Genomic DNA, 18,557 nt, shown 5'->3' on the forward strand with positions numbered 1-18,557 from the left:
AGGCCGGGGGGGAGGGAGGGGCACTGCGTGCGGGGCGGGCCTGCGGCGGCAGAGGCCGGCGTGACGTTGCACCAGCGTGAGGCCCGCCGCGCGTTCTCCCGGGGAAGTTGTCCCTGGATCCCGGGAACCTTGCAGGGGCGGGCTGCACAGGCTCTGTTGAAGAGGCGTGTGGATAGTGACCTGTGCTCGCACACAGGCCCCTTGGTGGCGGCAGCAGCAGCCTTAGCGTCTCCCGCCCGTCCCTGGGGTTCGTGCTTTTAGCCGCGGCTCGCGCCCGTCTCTCCTAAGAGGATTTTAATTTATCAGGTTGGTCTGCTGTTCTGTAAAATTGGTCCAAACTTTATATTTGTTACATTGTTTCTCAACGTGTGGTGTGCACAAACATTTTATTTTATTTTACTTTTTTCTTCCACATTTATTGAGATACCATTGACATACAACATTTTATAAGTTTAACTATTGCCATACAGCATTTTATAAGTTTAAGGTAACAATGATTTGAGTCACATACATCATGAAATATTATCACTATAAGTTTAGTGAACATCCATCATCTCAGATACAAAATTAAAGAAACAGAATTTTTTTTTTTTTTTTTTTTTTTTTGCGGTACGCGGGCCTCTCACTGTTGTGGCCTCTCCCGTTGCGGAGCACAGGCTCCGGACGCACAGGCTCAGCGGCCATGGCTCACGGGCCCAGCCGCTCCGCGGCATGTGGGATCTTCCCGAACCGGGGCACAAACCCGTGTCCCCTGCATCGGCAGGCGGACTCTCAACCACTGCGCCACCAGGGAAGCCTGAAACAATTTTTTTATGATGAGAATTCTCAGGATTTACACTCTTAACAGCTTTCATATATAACATACAACAGTGCTAATTATATTTATCATGTTGTACATTACATCCCTAGTACTTATTTATCTTATAACTGGAAGTTTTTACCTTTTGACCACCTTCATTCAATTCCCCCTCCTGTGAGCCCCTGTGTCTGGTAACCACAAATCTGATCTCTCTTTCTATGAGTTTATTTGTTTGTTTTTGAGGTATAATACTTACAATACTATGTTAGTTCCTGTTACACAACATAGTGATTTGGTATTTTCTGTACATTTCAAAATTATCAACATGGTAATAGTCCAGTTGTGATATGTCACCATTCAAGATACTGTATAGTTATTGACTATATTCCCCACATGGTGCATTTCATACCCATGACTTATTTATTTTGCATCTGGAAGTTTGTACCTCTTCATCTCCCTTATCTATTTCTTTCCTCCCCTCACCTCCCTCACCTCTGGCAACCATTCTGTTTTATGTTTGTTCATTTGTTTTTTAGATTTCACATATACGTAAAATCATACAGTATTTGTCTTTCTCTGTCTATTTCACTTAGCATAATACTCTCTAGGTCCGTCCATGTTGTTGCAAATGGCAAGATTTCATTCTTTTTCATGGCTCAGTAATATTCCATTGTGTGTTACATCTTCTTTATCTATTCATCTATTGATGGGCACTTGGGTTACTTGCATATCTTGGCTATTTTTGTAAATAATGCAACAAATATAGGGGGGCATATATCTTTTCAAATTAGTGTTTTTGTTTTCTTTGAATAAATACCCAGGGGTGGAATTTCTGGATCCTATGGTAGTTTTATTTTTAATTTTTTGAGGAGTCTCCCTACTTTTTTCCATAGCAGCTGTACCAATTTACATTCCCAGTGCAGTGCAGAAGGGTTTTGTTTTCTTCATTTGCTGTTCGTTGTCTTTTTTGATAATAGCCATTCTGACAGGTGTGAGGTGATATCTCATTGGGGTTTTGATTTGCATTTCCCTGTTGGTTAGTGATGTTGGGCATCTTTTCATGTGGCTGTTGGTCATCTGTATGTCTTCTTTGGAAAAGAGTCTATTCAGATCCTCTGCCCATCTTTTAATTGGGTTGTTTATTATTTTTATATTTTTATTTTTTTGTGGTATGCGGGCCTCTCACTGTTGTGGCCTCTCCCGTTGCGGAGCACAGGCTCTGGACGTGCAGGCTCAGTGGCCATGGCTCACGGGCCCAGCCGCTCCGTGGCATGTGGGATCTTCCCAGACCGGGGCACGAACCCGTGTCCCCTGCTTCGGCAGGAGGACTCTCAACCACTGCGCCACCAGGGAAGCCTGGGTTGTTTATTTTTTTGATGTTGAGTTGTATGAGTTCTTTGTATATTTTGGATATTAACCCCTCATCAGATATATCATTTACAAATATCTTCTCCCATTCGGTAGGTGTTCTTTTTGTTTTTCTGATAGTTTCCTTCACTGTGCATAGCTTCTTAGTTTGGTATAGTCCCCTTTATTTTTGCTTTTGTTTCTCTTGCCTGAAAAGACATATCCAGAAAAATATTGAGATTGTTGTCAAAGAGAGTACTATGTTTTCTTCCAGAAGTTTTATGGTTTCAAGTTTTATATTTAAATCTTTAATCCATTTTGAATTTATTTTTGTGCATAATGTGAGAGAGTAGTCCAGTTTGATACTTATGCATGTAGCTGTCCAGTTTTTCCAATATCATTTATTGAAGAGCCTGTCTTTCCCACATTGTATATTCTTACCTCCTTTGTTGTAGATTGATTGCCCAATGGCATTTTTCACAGAACTAGAATAATGCTTAACTGTGTATGGAAACACAAAGACTTCGAATAACCAAAACAATCTTGAGAAAGAAGAGCTAGAGGTATCATGCTCCCTGATTTCAAACTATACTACAAAGCTACAGTCATCAAAGCAGTATGGTACTGGCACAAAAACAGACACATAGATCAACAGAATAGAATAGAGAGCCCAGATATGAACCCACACTTGTATGTGCAATTAATCTTCACAAACATTTTACAGTTTTAAGAGTTATGTATTTTAAAATTCATTTATGTGTAGACTCTGTGGCAAGTGATACTGGTTTTCCATTTATAGCAATGATATAAACCACTTTAGAATACATTGATTTAGGTTAAAAGGGTATGTCTTTAAAGAGAAATGGTAATACGTGGTGCTACGTGTGGTGGCAGAAGTTGAGAAAGTTGATGCATGATTAATTGAAGTTTGGGAAACGTTGGCTTATTTGTAAATAATATGTTATACTAGCTTGTAGTACTGTAATTTTAATTAATTGTTAAATAAAAACCTCATAGTCATTTTAATTGTTTGACTCTTACTTAGTTAAAAGTAAGAACATATATGTCAAATGCTGTTCTATTGAGAAGGTTTATAGGACTTCCTGGCAAAGAGTAGGGCAATTTTATAAAAGTCATACATATACTCACTAATTTCAAGGATAAATTGGCATGGCAAACCAAGCACTATGCAAAGGGCTTTTGTTAAATTTTATCAATCAAAAGTTGGGGAAGATTCTTTTGGTTTGGGTTCGTATATGCTAATATTTAGTGAGAAGAGTAGACAGCATATTATTTTTTCCCTGAGAAGCAGAAAAGGAAAACCAGGATATTTAGAAGATGCTTTGAAGTTAATTTTATCCAGAAAGTATTTTTAGAAATATTAGAATATCTGGGAACAGATCTTTGAGTAATAGTTAAATATAGATTTTATTTTTATTTAACATTTCATAACTGATTTAGTTACTCCACATTTAAAAAACAGATTAATACACCTTACTACAAAATACAAGAAATGTGGAGATAGTAGAAAATATAAGTAGAAATTCCTTCTTCTTCTACTAATATTCCCCCAGCCCTATTCCTTAGGCACAACTACTGTTAACAGTTTGAAGTCACCTAATTTTATTTTATTTATTTATATTTTTGACTGTGCCATGCGGTTTGTGGGATCTTAGTTCCCCGACCAGGGATTGAACACGGGCCACAGGGAACCCATGGCTGCCAGGGAATTCCCCTGAAGTCACCTATATTTTTTTTATAAATTTATTCTTTAAAATTTTTGGCTGTGTTGGTCTTCGTTGCTGCGCACGGGCTTTCTCTAGTTGTGGCGAGCGGGGGCTCCTCTTTGTTGCTTATTGCGGTGGCTTCTTTTGTTGTGGAGCATGGGCTGTAGGTGTGTGGGCTTTGGTAGTTGTGGCACGCAGCTCAGTAGTGTGGCTCTAGAGCGCAGGCTCAGTAGTTGTGGCGCACAGGCTTATTTGCTCCGTGGCATGTGGGATCTTCCCAGACCAGGGATAGAACCCGTGTCCCCTGCGTTGGCAGGCGGATTCTTAACCACTGTGCCACCAGGGACGCCCTGAAGTCACCTAATTTTTTTTTTTTTTTTTTGCGGTACGCAGGCCTCTCACTGTTGTGGCCTCTCCCGTTGCGGAGCACAGGCTCCGGACGCGCAGGCTCAGCGGCCATGGCTCACGGGCCCAGCCGCTCCGCGGCATGTGGGATCTTCCCGGACCGGGGCACGAACCCGTGTCCCTTGCATCGGCAGGAGGACTCTCAACCACTGTGCCACCAGGGAAGCCCTGAAGTCACTTAATTTTAAAAGTCAAGTGTAATGGCATTTAGAAATTGGAAGAGTAGGAATCTTTTTGTTGTTGTTGTTCCAGATTCTGCTTCCATTACCTGCGTCTATATTTTGAAGCAGATATGATGTATGGAATTACTGTGGGCTTTGGAGTCAGATCTGTGTTCGAATTCTTACTGCATCACAGAGCAGCAATGCGAGTTTGGGAAGTTCCTTACCTTTCTGAGTGGGAAGTTCCTTACCTCTCTGAGCTTTAGGTTCCTCAACAGCAAAGGCTTAATGTTGTTTTATTTCCAGCCTCTGATCTGGCCTAGTCTGTCTCTCTGTCTCTTTTTAATAGGAAACATATCCAAGAAGACCTGGCATAAGAATCCATGACATTTTTTCTCCTGGAGAAATGGAATTTGGTATTTTAATGACCACAATGTGCATGCATTCAGTAATACACTCCTTTATTAGAACATTTCACCACCCTCCCAAGTACCTATCATCAAGTTGTAAAAGGACATTGTATTTACCTGCCCCTGGAATCTTCCTGGAATTTAGATGGCCTCTGTTAGGTTTCACTTTGCACTTATTAATAATTTAACATTGGGATAAAAATAAAAAACAAAGACTCTCATCTTACAGTGTGAGAACATGGGTCATGTGTGCTAAGTCATGCAGGTAAGATGAGTAGCAAAACTCAGTGGGGTATCCGGTCTAAAGAGGTCTTTCATGTGGGCTGTTGTGTCCCTCCTGTAGAATGATTGCCTTAGAATTAAAGAGAATTAATGTAATTGCTCCTGAAGAGGGAAATGTATTTTTGCTTTTCAAAGGTGGTTGTATAAGCTTTAATTATCTAATCCAAACACGGGAGCTTTCTACAAGCAGCTTTCCCTTTTAGCAGGCATAGTCAGCTTGCAAATACTGCTGCATCTTTAGGTTTGAAAAATCACTGCATCATAACCAACTCTGTTGAGTATATTATATAACCTACTCGTTAGGGAACAACAAAGTCCTGTTTTAATATTGGTTACTGAAAATGGTCTTTAAAGCTAGGGTTGGTTTAGGTGGATTTTTGTAATTATTTGAGCTGCAGCTTGAGATATGGTTCTCCGTTGGTGGAATCTGTGTCTCATGTCTCGATCATTGTTTTACTGTGGTTTCATTTTCTGTGCTGTTTTTGTTTCATATTCAATTTGCTTTGTTTGGTGTGTGCTTTATCAGACCTTCTTGTTTACTTGTCACAGGAATATGGAGCTTTCTTAATAAAGTTAGAAGTATCTTTTTATGTATTTATTTTAGCTTTCTTTCTTTAGAGAATTGAAGTGTTTTCTAGTCCTGAAATTATTAATAATTAAGTATATGTAATATATTGCTAGTGGAACAGCGTAAAGCTCAAAGAAACTTTGTAAGTAGAGAAGAAAACCCTACTTTTTAAGAACTGGGACTCTGTCATTCTTGTTGAAATGCATAGGTTTTTTTTTTTTTTGCGGTACGCGGGCCTCTCACTGTTGTGGCCTCTCCCGTTGCGGGGCACAGGCTCCGGACGCGCAGGCCCAGCGGCCATGGCTTACGGGCCTAGCCGCTCTGCGGCATGTGGGATCTTACCGGACTGGGGCACGAACCCGTGTCCCCTGCATCGGCAGGTGGACTCTCAACCACTGCGCCACCAGGGAAGCCCCATAGGGTTTCTTTTTTTTTCTTTTTGATATCTGTATATCCATAGGAATAACTGATATTTATGGAAAACCATTTTAGTCTACAGTGCCTAGTCAGCCATTTCAAAAATTATTTCTCTCTTGTCTTTACAAGCTTCTAAATATATATATGCATATATGTATATATACATATACATTATATGTATTTATTTATATAAATATATAAAAATTATATGTAATATTACTATATGTACTAATGCATAGGGTTTTGATGTTGGAACATATTAAGGAAATAATGTCATTCTTTCTAGGTAGAGAGGATTTTAGGGATGAAAGTTGATTCAAACTATAGAGGAAAATGATCAGTGCTCCTGTCTGAGAATTAAAATATTAAATTGCTCTTAGAATAAAACCAACCTCTCCTCATGGTTTGCAGTGCTCTTCACAATCTGAACACTACCTGGCTTTCCCTTCGCCCACTGCTCTAGTCACACTCATCTCCTCTGTCCAACTCACCAAGCTCTTCCCCCCTCAAGGACCCTGGCCCTTGTTGTTCCTCCTTTCCCTTAGCTGTTCCCATGGCTCTCCTCCTGAATGTCTCCAAGAGACCCCTCCCTGACCATGTCAAGGTATTAAGTAAGTCTACTCTCTTTCCAATACTCTGCTTATTTCCTTTTCAGCACTTATCTCAGACTGTATTTCTTTTTGTTAATTACTTTGTTTTGCCCCACAAATGTAAATTCTATTAAGAGAGGTGCCAGTACCTGATAAAGTGCCTAGCAGCTAGTATATAGTCAATAAGTTGATTAAATGGAAGTTATTTACTGGTTTTAAGAGCTCTTTTTTGTTTGTTTCTTTATTTATGATTAGTTTATCATGCTGGACTGGAGGGATTTAAGTATCCTTGACATCAAGAGCCAAACCAATATGCTTTCCAGTGCTCTTACCTGCATGCATTTCCCCCCATTTCATTGTGATTTTATTGATTGTTTGGAGAGCAACGTGCGCTTTCCTCAGAGGAGACAGAGAACTCTGTAGATCTCCCAAGGGTATTGTGCCCTGAGATGTCTTTCAGAATTCACCAGGAACTAAATTACCTCGCAGCAGATCTTCTACGAAGGACAGGGAAGTCTGTATTGGTCTTTGGTGAACACACAGTTCAATAATGGAGGTACAATTATTCTGGTCCCAAAAGGGAAAACCTTGCCATTGTATCTGTTCAATGTGCCTTGTGAACAGCCCTGGATGGCCCCTTTATGGATTTGCCCTGTGTCTTTAAGCTCTTACTCATCCTTAAGCCAAAGGCTGTTGTTCCGCTTCAAGCTGAAAAGGAAATTTTGGCAGCTTGCTTGCTGTCTAAAGATCAACATTATCACCATGACAGTTGTCACTTTCAAAGTGGAAGAAGGGAAATGCAAATTTGGTGAGTAATTAAGTTAGTTTTGTGTCATTCTTTGGTGGTGTTCTAAATGTTGCTATTTATTTGTCTTAGGTAATCTATTTAAAGAAGACACCAGAAGAAGCCTACAGAGCACTCCTATCTGGCTCAAATCCCCCCTATCTTCCATTCAGGTATAACTGCTTGTGAGACTTGAGCTATGGCAACTTTGCTAGACAGCTCGCTACTTTAGAATTGGAGAATTGTGTTTTTTAATTGTATGAAGAGTGTGACCATGATATTACATGGAATGAAATGAGACAGTAGTTTTTATTATTTTGTTTTTGTAGAGACCCCCTCCCCCGTCTAGTAAGAATAAAATAGCTTTCCCTTTTTAGGAATTAATTTTTTTCCTTGAATTCTTTCTATACCTTGACAGTTTAAGCACAAACAGTGCCTGATTTATGACCTAATAACCATGTCAAGATTTGTTAGATTTCAGTCATCTGCATCACTGATTCATCCATTCATTCTTTCATTTTGTGAGCATTGATTGAGCTCTGACCAAATGTCAGGGGCTGGGAATATACAATAAGAGCCTCAAAGCACCTTCCCAGAAGTACATATTTAGTGGGGACCCTAATCACCTGTTTAGCAGACAAATCTAACTTCCATCCTGAGGAAGACTGTCTCTCATTACAGTGCTGGAAAAGAATGTTTTGTAAGTGACACCTGAAGAAGATATTTTAAAAATTTCATGTAAACTTGAGCTTATTTAAAGAGTAGAAGGAAATGTACTCCTTCTACTTCAGAAGAACTTCCATAACAGTCATCTCTGAAATGTACTACTTCTACTTCACAAGAACTTCCACAACAGTCATCAACAGAATTGTGAATGATTCTAATATTTTTGCCCTTTTGTTTATTTGTGTGTCCAAATCTACAAGCACATGGATTGCTTCTTATTGTTACTAATATCAAAATTACCAACAATAATGAAAGAAAGGAACAGGAAAGAATGAGGAGGCCTCTTTGTCTTCATTACTCTCCTGTAAACTCACAGAGGGCAGGTCCCAGTGCCTGACACTTAAAAGTGCTTTTTGTAAATATTTATTTTAATGAATAAGTTAAGACTAAATCCCCTAAGATCCAAAGGATTCCCACGTCTGTTTCTCAGACCACAAGAGGGAGAGTTATTAGGGACAGGGTGGGTGTCCGGTGAGGAGGATATAGGGACAACAACAGCTAGTATGCTTGATCTTCTCAGTGAAAGCAAGGGGTAAAGTACTGGAGTTGGGACAGTGAGAGGAAAATATCCTCAAGCAACCTAGAGGATGAGCTAATTAGCCATTGAAGGACAGATAAAAGGTTACAGATTACGTAGAAGAGAGTTTTAATGGTGAGGACAGAGCTTTTTTTCTCCCACTTCTAATGGCTTCTATAATTTGAAAGCTCTTTGTACAATTCTATTTTTTAGAAAAGGGTAATTGTTTTAGTTAATTTGGGCTGTTGTAACAAAGTACCATAGACTGGGTGGGTTGTAAACAACAGAAATGTGTTTCTCACAGTTCTGCAGACTGATTAGGTGCCAGCATGGTCAAGTTCTGGTGAGGGCTCTCTTCAGGGCTGTAGACTGCTTATTTCTCGCTGTGTCCTCACATAGTGGAAAGAGGGCAGAAAAACGCTCTGGGGTGCCTCTTATAAGGGTACTAATCGCATTCAGGAGGGCTCTACCCTCATGACCTAACTACTTCCCAAGGTCCCACCTCCTAATACTATCCCATTGGGGATTAGACTTTCAACATATGACTTTGGGGGGGGACACAAACTTCCGTTTCATTGCAGTAATGATAATATTAATCACTTTCTAAATTTTAAGCAAAGTGGTTAAGAGTACATGATTTGGAGGCAGAGACACTGCCTGGGTTCGAAGGTTCATTCTGCTCTTTTCTATATGTAATAAGTAAGTATATGTAACTTGGGCAAATTACTTATCCTCTCTGAGCTTCAGCTTCCTTTTCTGTACAATGGCTTCAGAGCTATCCTGAGGATTAAATGAGGTAATACATATATCACCGTGCCTGGTGCAGTACCTGGTTTTTGTTTTTCTTGTTGTTGTTAGTACTATTACTATTATTCATAAGAAATAAGGATTATCCACAAGGATATAAATATGAATAGGAAGTATTTCTAATGATCACACATTCTAGTAGGGGCAGGTAGCTCTATAGGCACGTAATTAATGGTTAAAAAGTTGGGTTTTATAAAAATAGAAGAAAAGATTCTGACAGAAATACGAGAAAGTATCAGACTCATTTAAACTAAACTTTTAAAGGGTTTCACAGGTAGAGGAGGAAAAGTTAGGCATCTGTGTACCCTACTGGAAAGCCCTGGAAGGGATTGTGTCTGAGGCAACTTCCAACATCCTCTGTGGTAGGAGCCATAGGGTCCGTGGTGAGAGAGGGGCCAGCAACTGTGAAGGGATCATAGGTGTACTTTTCCTTGAGACAGTGAGGACTCATTAAATTTGTTTTTTAAATCAGAAAAATGTTTACAATTTTTTGTTGTTATTTTGAAAACAACACATGCACCTGGGGATTGTAATGCTGTAACATTTGTAAAATTGTAATTCCAGTCAATAGGCCCAGTGGACATTGTGGCTATTCAGACATTTTAAGTGGAAAATATATATTAATTTTTATGCTTGTGATAGTATCCACTCAGAAGTCATGGGAGATGTATTTGTTTCACAAGCCAGGTGAGCCTTGCTAACCTTAATTGTGAATTTAGATGAAGATACTGGAGAAGGAGAAGGAAAGAATGAATTCTTCCTTTAATCATAATTATATTTTAGCTTATATGTGATAGGTAATTAATTTGTTTCCTGAGAACTAGAATCTTTGAATAATTGATAAGATTGGAATGGAAGAAAAGATATAAAAGATTATTACTACTTAACATAGAATTAAATCATGATTGTTATAATTGTAGCTTATTTATCCAAACTGTTTTTATTTAAATATTTGAAAATATAAATACATTAACATGGTTCAAATATTTTAAAATATATATAGTTTATAGTGAAAACTCTCTCTCCCACCCTTGATTCTTATCTGTCCAGTCCTTTCCAAATAACTTCTGGTATTAGTTTATTCTATATCCTTTTAGAGTTTCTTTATTCATATATAAGCAAATAAAGATGTACAGTCTTATTTTCCCCATTTTATCACAAAATGTAACATACTGTATGTACTATTCTGCATCTTGATTTTTTTTTCACTTAACTCATCTTGGATATATCTTTTCACATCATAAATAGAGAGCTTCCTTCCTCATTCTGTCTTACTGCTGTATAATGTACAAGAATGCATTTAATTGGTCTCTGACAGGTAGACATTTAGGTCATTTCCTGTCTTTTTAACTGTAGCTTTTTAAGTCACATGGTCTCAAATGTATTTTAGAAGAAAGAAATTGAGACAATACTCTGGAGAATATTGTAGTGTTGTTAGACATAGAGAATTTTAGTTATTTGTTTACCTGAAAAAAAGAATGCTTAACACAGACGTCAGGCATTTTTTCCCCTTAGTTTAGGCACCTTTTTCCAACTAAAAGTTTGACCTTGAGTATAACTAAGCTGTATTTCTCTGATAATGTGACACCAAGAGTTGGTGTACAACTTAATGTATTTACATTAAGTTGCATTTCTAAATCCAGACTCTTCATAAATCCTACATTTGAAGCAGAAAATACCACACAGTGTGCATTTATAATTCAGTGGAAAATTTAGTTGATAGAATACTACTAGTTTTCTGGAATTTTGCTACAGAAACAATTTTTTTCCTAATGCTGAGATAAGATGTGAGTTGATTTTAGTCTACTGCCCAGATCAACTAAAGCTAATGCAGTATTATCAAGAATCATCTTCATACTAGTCCTAGTCAGTCATCATTGCCTTTGCCTTCCTTTGATAATCTGGATTCTATCATCCACTAGGTTTTCCACCCCATTTATTGTTAAATTACATCTTTATCTTCATTGTCTAGATTTTTTTATCCCACTTCTGCATTAATACTTTTATTTATAAAACAGGAAGCCTCAAAGGAACTTCTATTTAAATGTGATTGTTTTATTGTCTAAAAATTAAGAAAAATGAGGACAGTTTTGAAGGCTTGTTGACGTGTGGTTGGTATCTTTACACGCCCTCTTTAATGAAATGCCTATTTACCATTTGTGCTATAGGGTTTTAGTCTTCCTAATAAAAGTGTTTTAAGGTTTTAATTTAAATAATGCTGTTCTTCAAGATTTATTGATTTAACAAACATTTATTGGAGCAGTCTCTTCCGTAGCACCTTTGCTCATTTTTCTAGAGAGGGTTGGCATGTCCTGTGCCTATAATTTCCTATTACATTTTGTTCATGCCCCATTACATTTGCTACATACACCATTAAAACAAATGTCTTACATTGTAATTATTTGTTTGCATGGCTGACTTTCCACCAAATATGGCTGACTCTTCTCTCAAGGGCTGGGATTGGGTTCTTTCCTTATTTGTGTGCCAGGGAATACATAATTAGTTTATTGCTTTTTCTGTGCCAGTCACTATGTTAGACTTATGGATCTAAAGATTAATAGGACAACTAGGTACCTGCTCCAGGAGGAAGGAGATTTAACACTGGAACTGGAGATTGGAGGAGCTGTTAGGGGTAGGCATCATGAATGCCTTTCACATTACGATGAAAATGGAGAATAACAATCCAGGTACTGGCTTTAGGTGCTGTAAGTTTTCATTTGTATGGCATAGGTTGTTTTTTATAATGGTAGGTTAGGTAGGATACTATAATATGATGCTTGCAGTGTATTACTATAACCACAAGTACCGTCTAATTGAGTTTTTCTATTTGGATTTATCTTAAGAATTTTAAATTAATAGTTTTCTATTAACCTAGTTAAAAATTCACTAAAGATGAAGCAAATTAAAAAAAAAAAAGATTTGGGTAGATTTACTGCTTATTCTTTTTTTTCTGTCAGTTTTATTGAGATATAGTTGATATACAACACTGTATAAATTTAAGGTGTACTGCTCAATGACTTGACTTTCATGTATTGTGAAATGATTACCACAATAAGTTTAGTTAACACTTATCACCTCATATAGTTACAATTTTTTTTCTTACGATGAGAACCTTTAGGATCTACTCCCTTAGCAACATTCAAATACCCCATAGAGCAGTGTTAACTATAGTCATCATGTTGCATATTACATCCCCAGTACTTATTTACCTTATAACTGGAGGTTTGTACCTTTTGACCACTTTCACTCAATTCCTCCCCCCCACCCCCATTTACTGCCTATTTTTTTAAAGATTTTTCCCCATTTTATTCCATTTTCTTTTTTTTTTTCTTTTATTTTTAATTAATTCATTTTATTTTTGGCTGCATTGGGTCTTCATTGCTGGGTGCGGGCTTTCTCTAGTTGCGGCGAGCGGGGGCTAGTCTTCATTGCAGTGAGCTGGCTTCTCATTGCGGTGGCTTCTCTTGTGGCGGAGCACGGACTCTAGGCGCACGGGCTTCAGTAGTTGTGGCATGCAGGCTCAGTAGTTGTGGCTCTAGAGCGCAGGCTCAGTAGTTGTGGTGCACAGGCTTATTTGCTCCGTGGCATGTGGGATCTTCCTGGACCAGGGATCGAACTCATGTCCCGTGCATTGGCAGGTGGATTCTTAACCATTGTGCCACCAGGGAAGTCCCTACTGTCTATTCTTAATTACATGAAGTATAGTAGACTTTGGAGGCATTTGAATTTCTGGCTTGGTGTGACACTCAAGGAGTATTTGTTGTGATGTTACTGTCTGCAAGTCAGTTTTAGGGTGTTCCATTTAATGGTAAAGTAGGTCTGTCGAAAACTGTACTTTTCACTTGTACTAAGGATAGCCAATGTGTTTTATCAACAGTGACTTTATCTCAAAACTAGGGAAAGAGGGTATTTTTCACCTATTTTAATTCTTTAAGTCCATCCATCTTTACTGTAGGCTTGCTTGGCAGTTGGCCTTCAAGGGAACAAGGGGCTTTTCAGTTCTGGGGCCAGAGTTGGAGTTTGAATTGGCAAGCCCAGTATGAATCTTTTTAGGTTCTCTTCCTGTCAGTCAGTGTACTACCAAATTGATAGTCCATACTGTTGACCAGTCATTCTACAAGGTCATATTAATTGCAGCCTCTCTACAGTCCCACGAGACCACCAACCCTTATTGGAATTCTTAGATTATTTTCTTGGCAGTCAATGGCAGTGGTTTTTAAATCTGCATTTTTGGGTGTTCATAAAACAGGTGTTTGTGAAAACTTTCTAAATCTCACAGAACACTGAAAAGGTAACCCATCTAAATTGCACAACTCTGCTTTTAGATCTTTTTTTGTGCTTTCAAATTCACTTTGTGCTTACTTCTTTTTTTATTGGTCCATATGTATTAGCTTGGTAACTTTTTTGGTATTAATGATTCATAAATCTGCTAAAACCCAATTTTTCTAGGACATATAAAATTAAATGGGGAATACAAATATACAGACAATAAATAACATCTAGGGGCCCAGTTTCGAAGACAAATATAGAAAGCATGACTTAAAAAATAATGACTAGGTGCAGAGGTGAGGTTGAGGTAGGGTGCTGTGCTGATATCCAGTGGAATAAAGCTGGTTGAATGTTGGATGTCCTATCATAACCAGTTTTTAGTTTAGCGTGTTTTATTTTTTTGGTGGGTCTCTTCCTGTTTAGGTCCAGGAACATATTTTTGTGTGGCTATTTTATTTTAGTTTGGAGAAGAGGCTTATAGGTCAGTGTTTCCCAAAGTTACATTGTTTCTCATACTTGGTTTTAAAAAGCCTGGGAAGGGGATTTGCCTGGTGGCGCAGTGGTTAAGAATCCGCCTGCCAATGCAGGGGACACAGGTTCAATCCCTGGTCTGGGAAGATCCGGCATGCCGTGGAGCACACAGTTGTGGCCCCTGCGCCACAACTACTGAGCCAGTGCTCTAGAGCCCACGAGCCACAGCTACTGAAACCTGCGCGCCTAGAGCCCGTGCTTTGCAACAAGAGAAGCCACCGCAATGAGAAGCCCGTGCACCGCAACAAAGAGTAGCCCCCGCTCTCTGCAACTAGAGAAAGCCTGCGCACAGCAACGAAGACCCTACGCAGCCAAAAAAAGTTTGGGAAGCTTTAAAAAATATTGATGCCAGGTTCTACTCCCAGAAATTCTGATATAATTGGCTTTGGGTGAAGTCTGGGTGTTGGGATTTTTAAAAACTACCTACATGATTCCAATATGCTGCCAAGGTTGTGCACTACTGCTCTATAAGGTTTACCGTGGCAAAAAAAAAAAAAAAAATTCAACAGTCAAATAAGTTTAGAACTCTCCATCCTGGAGATTTTACAGAGCACATTCCCATTTTAAAGATTCTGCATGGTTCTGAGTAATAAAGTAACCTGTTTAACTCAGAATTTTCCCAAGTACTTCAGCCTGAAATCGGTCCCCATCCCCCTCCCGCTTCTATTAACATCCAGCAGAGCCAGCTTTCTGAAACTCTAGGATACATTTCCTGATCCACACCTGTGTGGAACAGAATAGATCTCTTGGGATTAGAATAATAAGCTTCCATTTGGGGAAATGTTTTTGCGTGGTTTCCTGAGTTTTAGAAATAGATGGCTTATCAAATAATGATATTTTATCTAATATGAACAGGAATAACGAATTTTCTCTTAAAGCAGACTTGACGCCAGAAAACCTTCCTTAATGGAGAACCCACAAACCTCCCTCTATCAATCCTTTAATGACGTTCGTCATTAAAATGAACCCATACTGTTTGTGTTCAGGGATGGGTTTGTTGTGTTTTGGGGATGACCCCTAGTGATATCCCGGTTGCTGAGCTAGTGTTAATGCGGCTGAGCCTTAATGGGAAATCTCACCTGGGCATGCCAGAACTTGCAGGTCTCTTAACAAAGGCCCAGAGGGGTCAACTACTTAGAACTTGGCATTAGGCTGCCTTCTTTCTTCTAAAGCAAAGTAAACATGTGCGGGTAGATGTTAGATGCAATTATAAAATGTATCTCTTTACATAAAATGTTGAACCAGATATTTGTTAGTTTAAATATGATACTGCGATTTTTGTTAAAGTTTATTTAGCATTAACTTTGTACTTCAAAGGGAAGTTCTCTTTACCATGTTTTTTCCCTGAGTATCAAAAATGTAGAAACAAAATTTATTTTATGCTCTCTTAAGACTTTCATTCTCAACTTTTCTTTATGATGGCTAACTCTCTGTTTCTCAGTGTTGATCTTTGGGGTCATTTCTACCTCCATGGATCTTTAATAAACCTTTACTTTTGATGCTTGATGTGATGGGAAAGAATCTGCATTAGTTTTGATTAGTGAGGATGGGTCAGTTTCCTGGGTATTGCAAATAGAACAAAATAAATTATCCAGTCCGAACTGTGGAATCTATTTTCAACAGCTGGGGCATATTGAATAACTGAGGCCACTATGAAAAGCAGACTCTTTATCCGGTTTTCTTGTTAAAGTGTTAAATAAGCACCACTATTCAGGATCTGAGGACAGAAACAACTGTCAAGGTTTCTAGGACCCAATAATACGCAGAAGGAAGTGAGTGATATCTATTCTTTTTTTGCGGGGGGGACATGGCAGTGCTTCAGTGGTTTGAGTTGTGAAAATTGGCTCAGGTTACTTTTTTTGTTTTTCCTGTTTTTATGGTTTCAGACCAGTGTACCAAACTTTCTGTAGAAGGGTAAGTGCCAAATTTTTGTACTCTTCACAGTACTTTTCCGATAGCCAGCCTTAGTTGATAAAGGTGGTTTGGAATAAGTTTGCAATCATTTATGTTGGTGAACATAGTTATTTTGTTGAATGCCTCGTATATGAAGCTCTTATTTTCAATATTGGAGTCAAAGATAATTTACTATTATTTTTATCTTTAAAACAAAATTACTGTGGTTAAATAGGGGATAGTCAGGTGTTGATAAAAGGCCCAGAGCACAGCCCTTGGCCTGTTTTTCTGGTATCTGTTATTGCTAGGGATTCTATTCTGCTGACTTATGACCTTTTAAGCCATGACTTAGAAATGAATTTTCACAAATCTCTGTTTCTTTAGATGAGCAAAATGATTAGTGTATAGCTTTATGTTAAATCTGGAAAGCAGGAGATTCTGTGTCCTGTGTTTTTGTTAGGTACTGGTCATGTTCAATTTTTGGCTCTGCCCCGTGAAGCCATTTGATTTTTGTTCTTTTCTAAGTGGGAAATAGCTTCGTTCTCCCCACTAATTCTTAGCAAATACCTTTTTATCTTGTAGGTCTAGATAATATAAACCATTGGCTTGCTCTTTTCCCTGGAGCTGGTGCACATATATCGTGGATGTGTTCAGAGACTGGAAACCAGATGTAATTTGGACAATTGTGTAAAGTATTTTTGGACATTGTCTAATTCCCAAGTATCCATACAAATTAGGGCTGAATTGTCTAGTACAGTAGCTATCACCTACATGTGCTATTCAGCACTTGCAATTTGTTTAGTCCAAACTGAAATAGACTACAAGCCTATAAAATACACATTGGATTTCAAAGGTTTAGTATAAGAAAAGTAAAATATCTTATTTATAGTTGTGTTGATTACATGCTGAAATATTTCAGATATATTGGATTAAACAAAATATATTATTAAAATTAATATTATTTATTTCTTTTTATTTTAATATGGTTATGAAAAAAATTAAAATTACACATGTGGCTCTCTTTTGTGGCTTTCATTATATTTCCATTGGAAAGCAGTGATCTAGATTACATTTTTGTGATTGTACACAGTTTACGATTACAGATTTTTTATATAATTTTTGCTTTGAAATGTCCATAGTTCCCAGCCACTTAGAGTTGTTCAGGCATATGTTGAATGGTCTCCTTGTAATGGTTATTCATTCATTCATTCATTCATTCAACAGCTACAAGAGAGTAATGTGCCCAACACTGTACTAGATTCTGGGCATACAACATAAAGGACACATTCCCTGTCCTTAGGAAGCTCTTGATCTTGTGCTGGTTGTGTAGATGGGATTCAGTTCAGTGATTGGAAGGGTGCTCAGATGACCTTTGAGATCCTTTCTAACCCATTGCTCTGCAGATATTTGCTTGCCTCGTAACTACTTGCTATCTGGAGAATTTACAGAGAATCAGAATCAAGATGTGTAAATCATAGTCATTTCTGTTATTTCTCAGTCCATTTACTATAGCTCTGTTTTATTCTTTAATGTAGTCTCCACATTGTAAACACTGTGACTCTGTTTTTCATTTATTCTTCATTTCAAACAACTTCATTAACAGAAATGCTTTCTTATTGTTTTGTGTAAATATGTTCTTTCATCTCTGGTTTCATCTGCTCATTATTAACATTTACAGGGTTGCTTCATTCTGAGCGATTTCTTAGATTCGTAGGTTGCAAACAGTGGTGTGTTGTTAAACCGGCTCTGTAATTAAAGAGCATTTGCTGATTTGTGTGGTGTAAATTTTCCCTCCAATGCTGATTTGGGCTCTCAGAATTTTTGAATATCTAACAGTTGACTCTTGAGAGCCTGTAGAAAGACAGCTTTAGTACAATAGGGAATCAAGCCCTTTCTCTTTGTATCTCTTTGTGGATGGTGATTCTAGTTTTCTTAAATTTAATTTTTCTTCTACTGCTTCTCTGCAAAATAAATGTAAAAATAAACAAAAATCCCAATTGCTTCACCTATAAAATATTCATAATTCAGTATTTCATTCAACAAATATTTATTGACTGCCAGTGATTTTTATAACCACTTCATAATAGTTTTATGGTTCAGTTGACTGTTATGCCAGAAATCACATTTAGAAAGATAGAATTGCCGGGATGGATAGAATTTGGATGGTCAGGCATGAGGTTGAGCTAAATTTGTATTTGGATGTCTCTAGATAGCTGTTGGTTGTAACATTAGTCTTCTGTATTGGGGGTTAGAGACACATGATGTATTCTTCAGCAGGGATGAATGATTAGAAATCCTGGGTGTTTGGGGTATTATTACCTTAT

At 38.0% G+C, this 18,557-nt stretch overlaps 1 protein-coding gene across 5 annotated transcripts in view; it reads left to right on the forward strand.

Moving 5' to 3' along the window:
• Positions 1-18,557, forward strand: part of CDC14A (cell division cycle 14A) — a 184,150-nt gene that overhangs the window by 61,040 nt on the left and 104,553 nt on the right. For 4 of the 5 annotated variants that reach the window (XM_067727043.1, XM_067727039.1, XM_067727040.1 and 1 more), the window contains one exon: positions 7,584-7,663. The exons of the other annotated variant lie outside the window; for it this stretch is intronic. In XM_067727043.1, coding sequence (XP_067583144.1) covers positions 7,584-7,663 — 80 coding nt within the window. The remainder of the gene's footprint in view (positions 1-7,583; positions 7,664-18,557) is intronic. 5 annotated transcript variants of the gene reach the window in all.

This window comes from Pseudorca crassidens, chromosome 2 (genome assembly GCF_039906515.1).
Source record: "Pseudorca crassidens isolate mPseCra1 chromosome 2, mPseCra1.hap1, whole genome shotgun sequence".
Lineage (NCBI taxonomy): Eukaryota > Metazoa > Chordata > Mammalia > Artiodactyla > Delphinidae > Pseudorca > Pseudorca crassidens.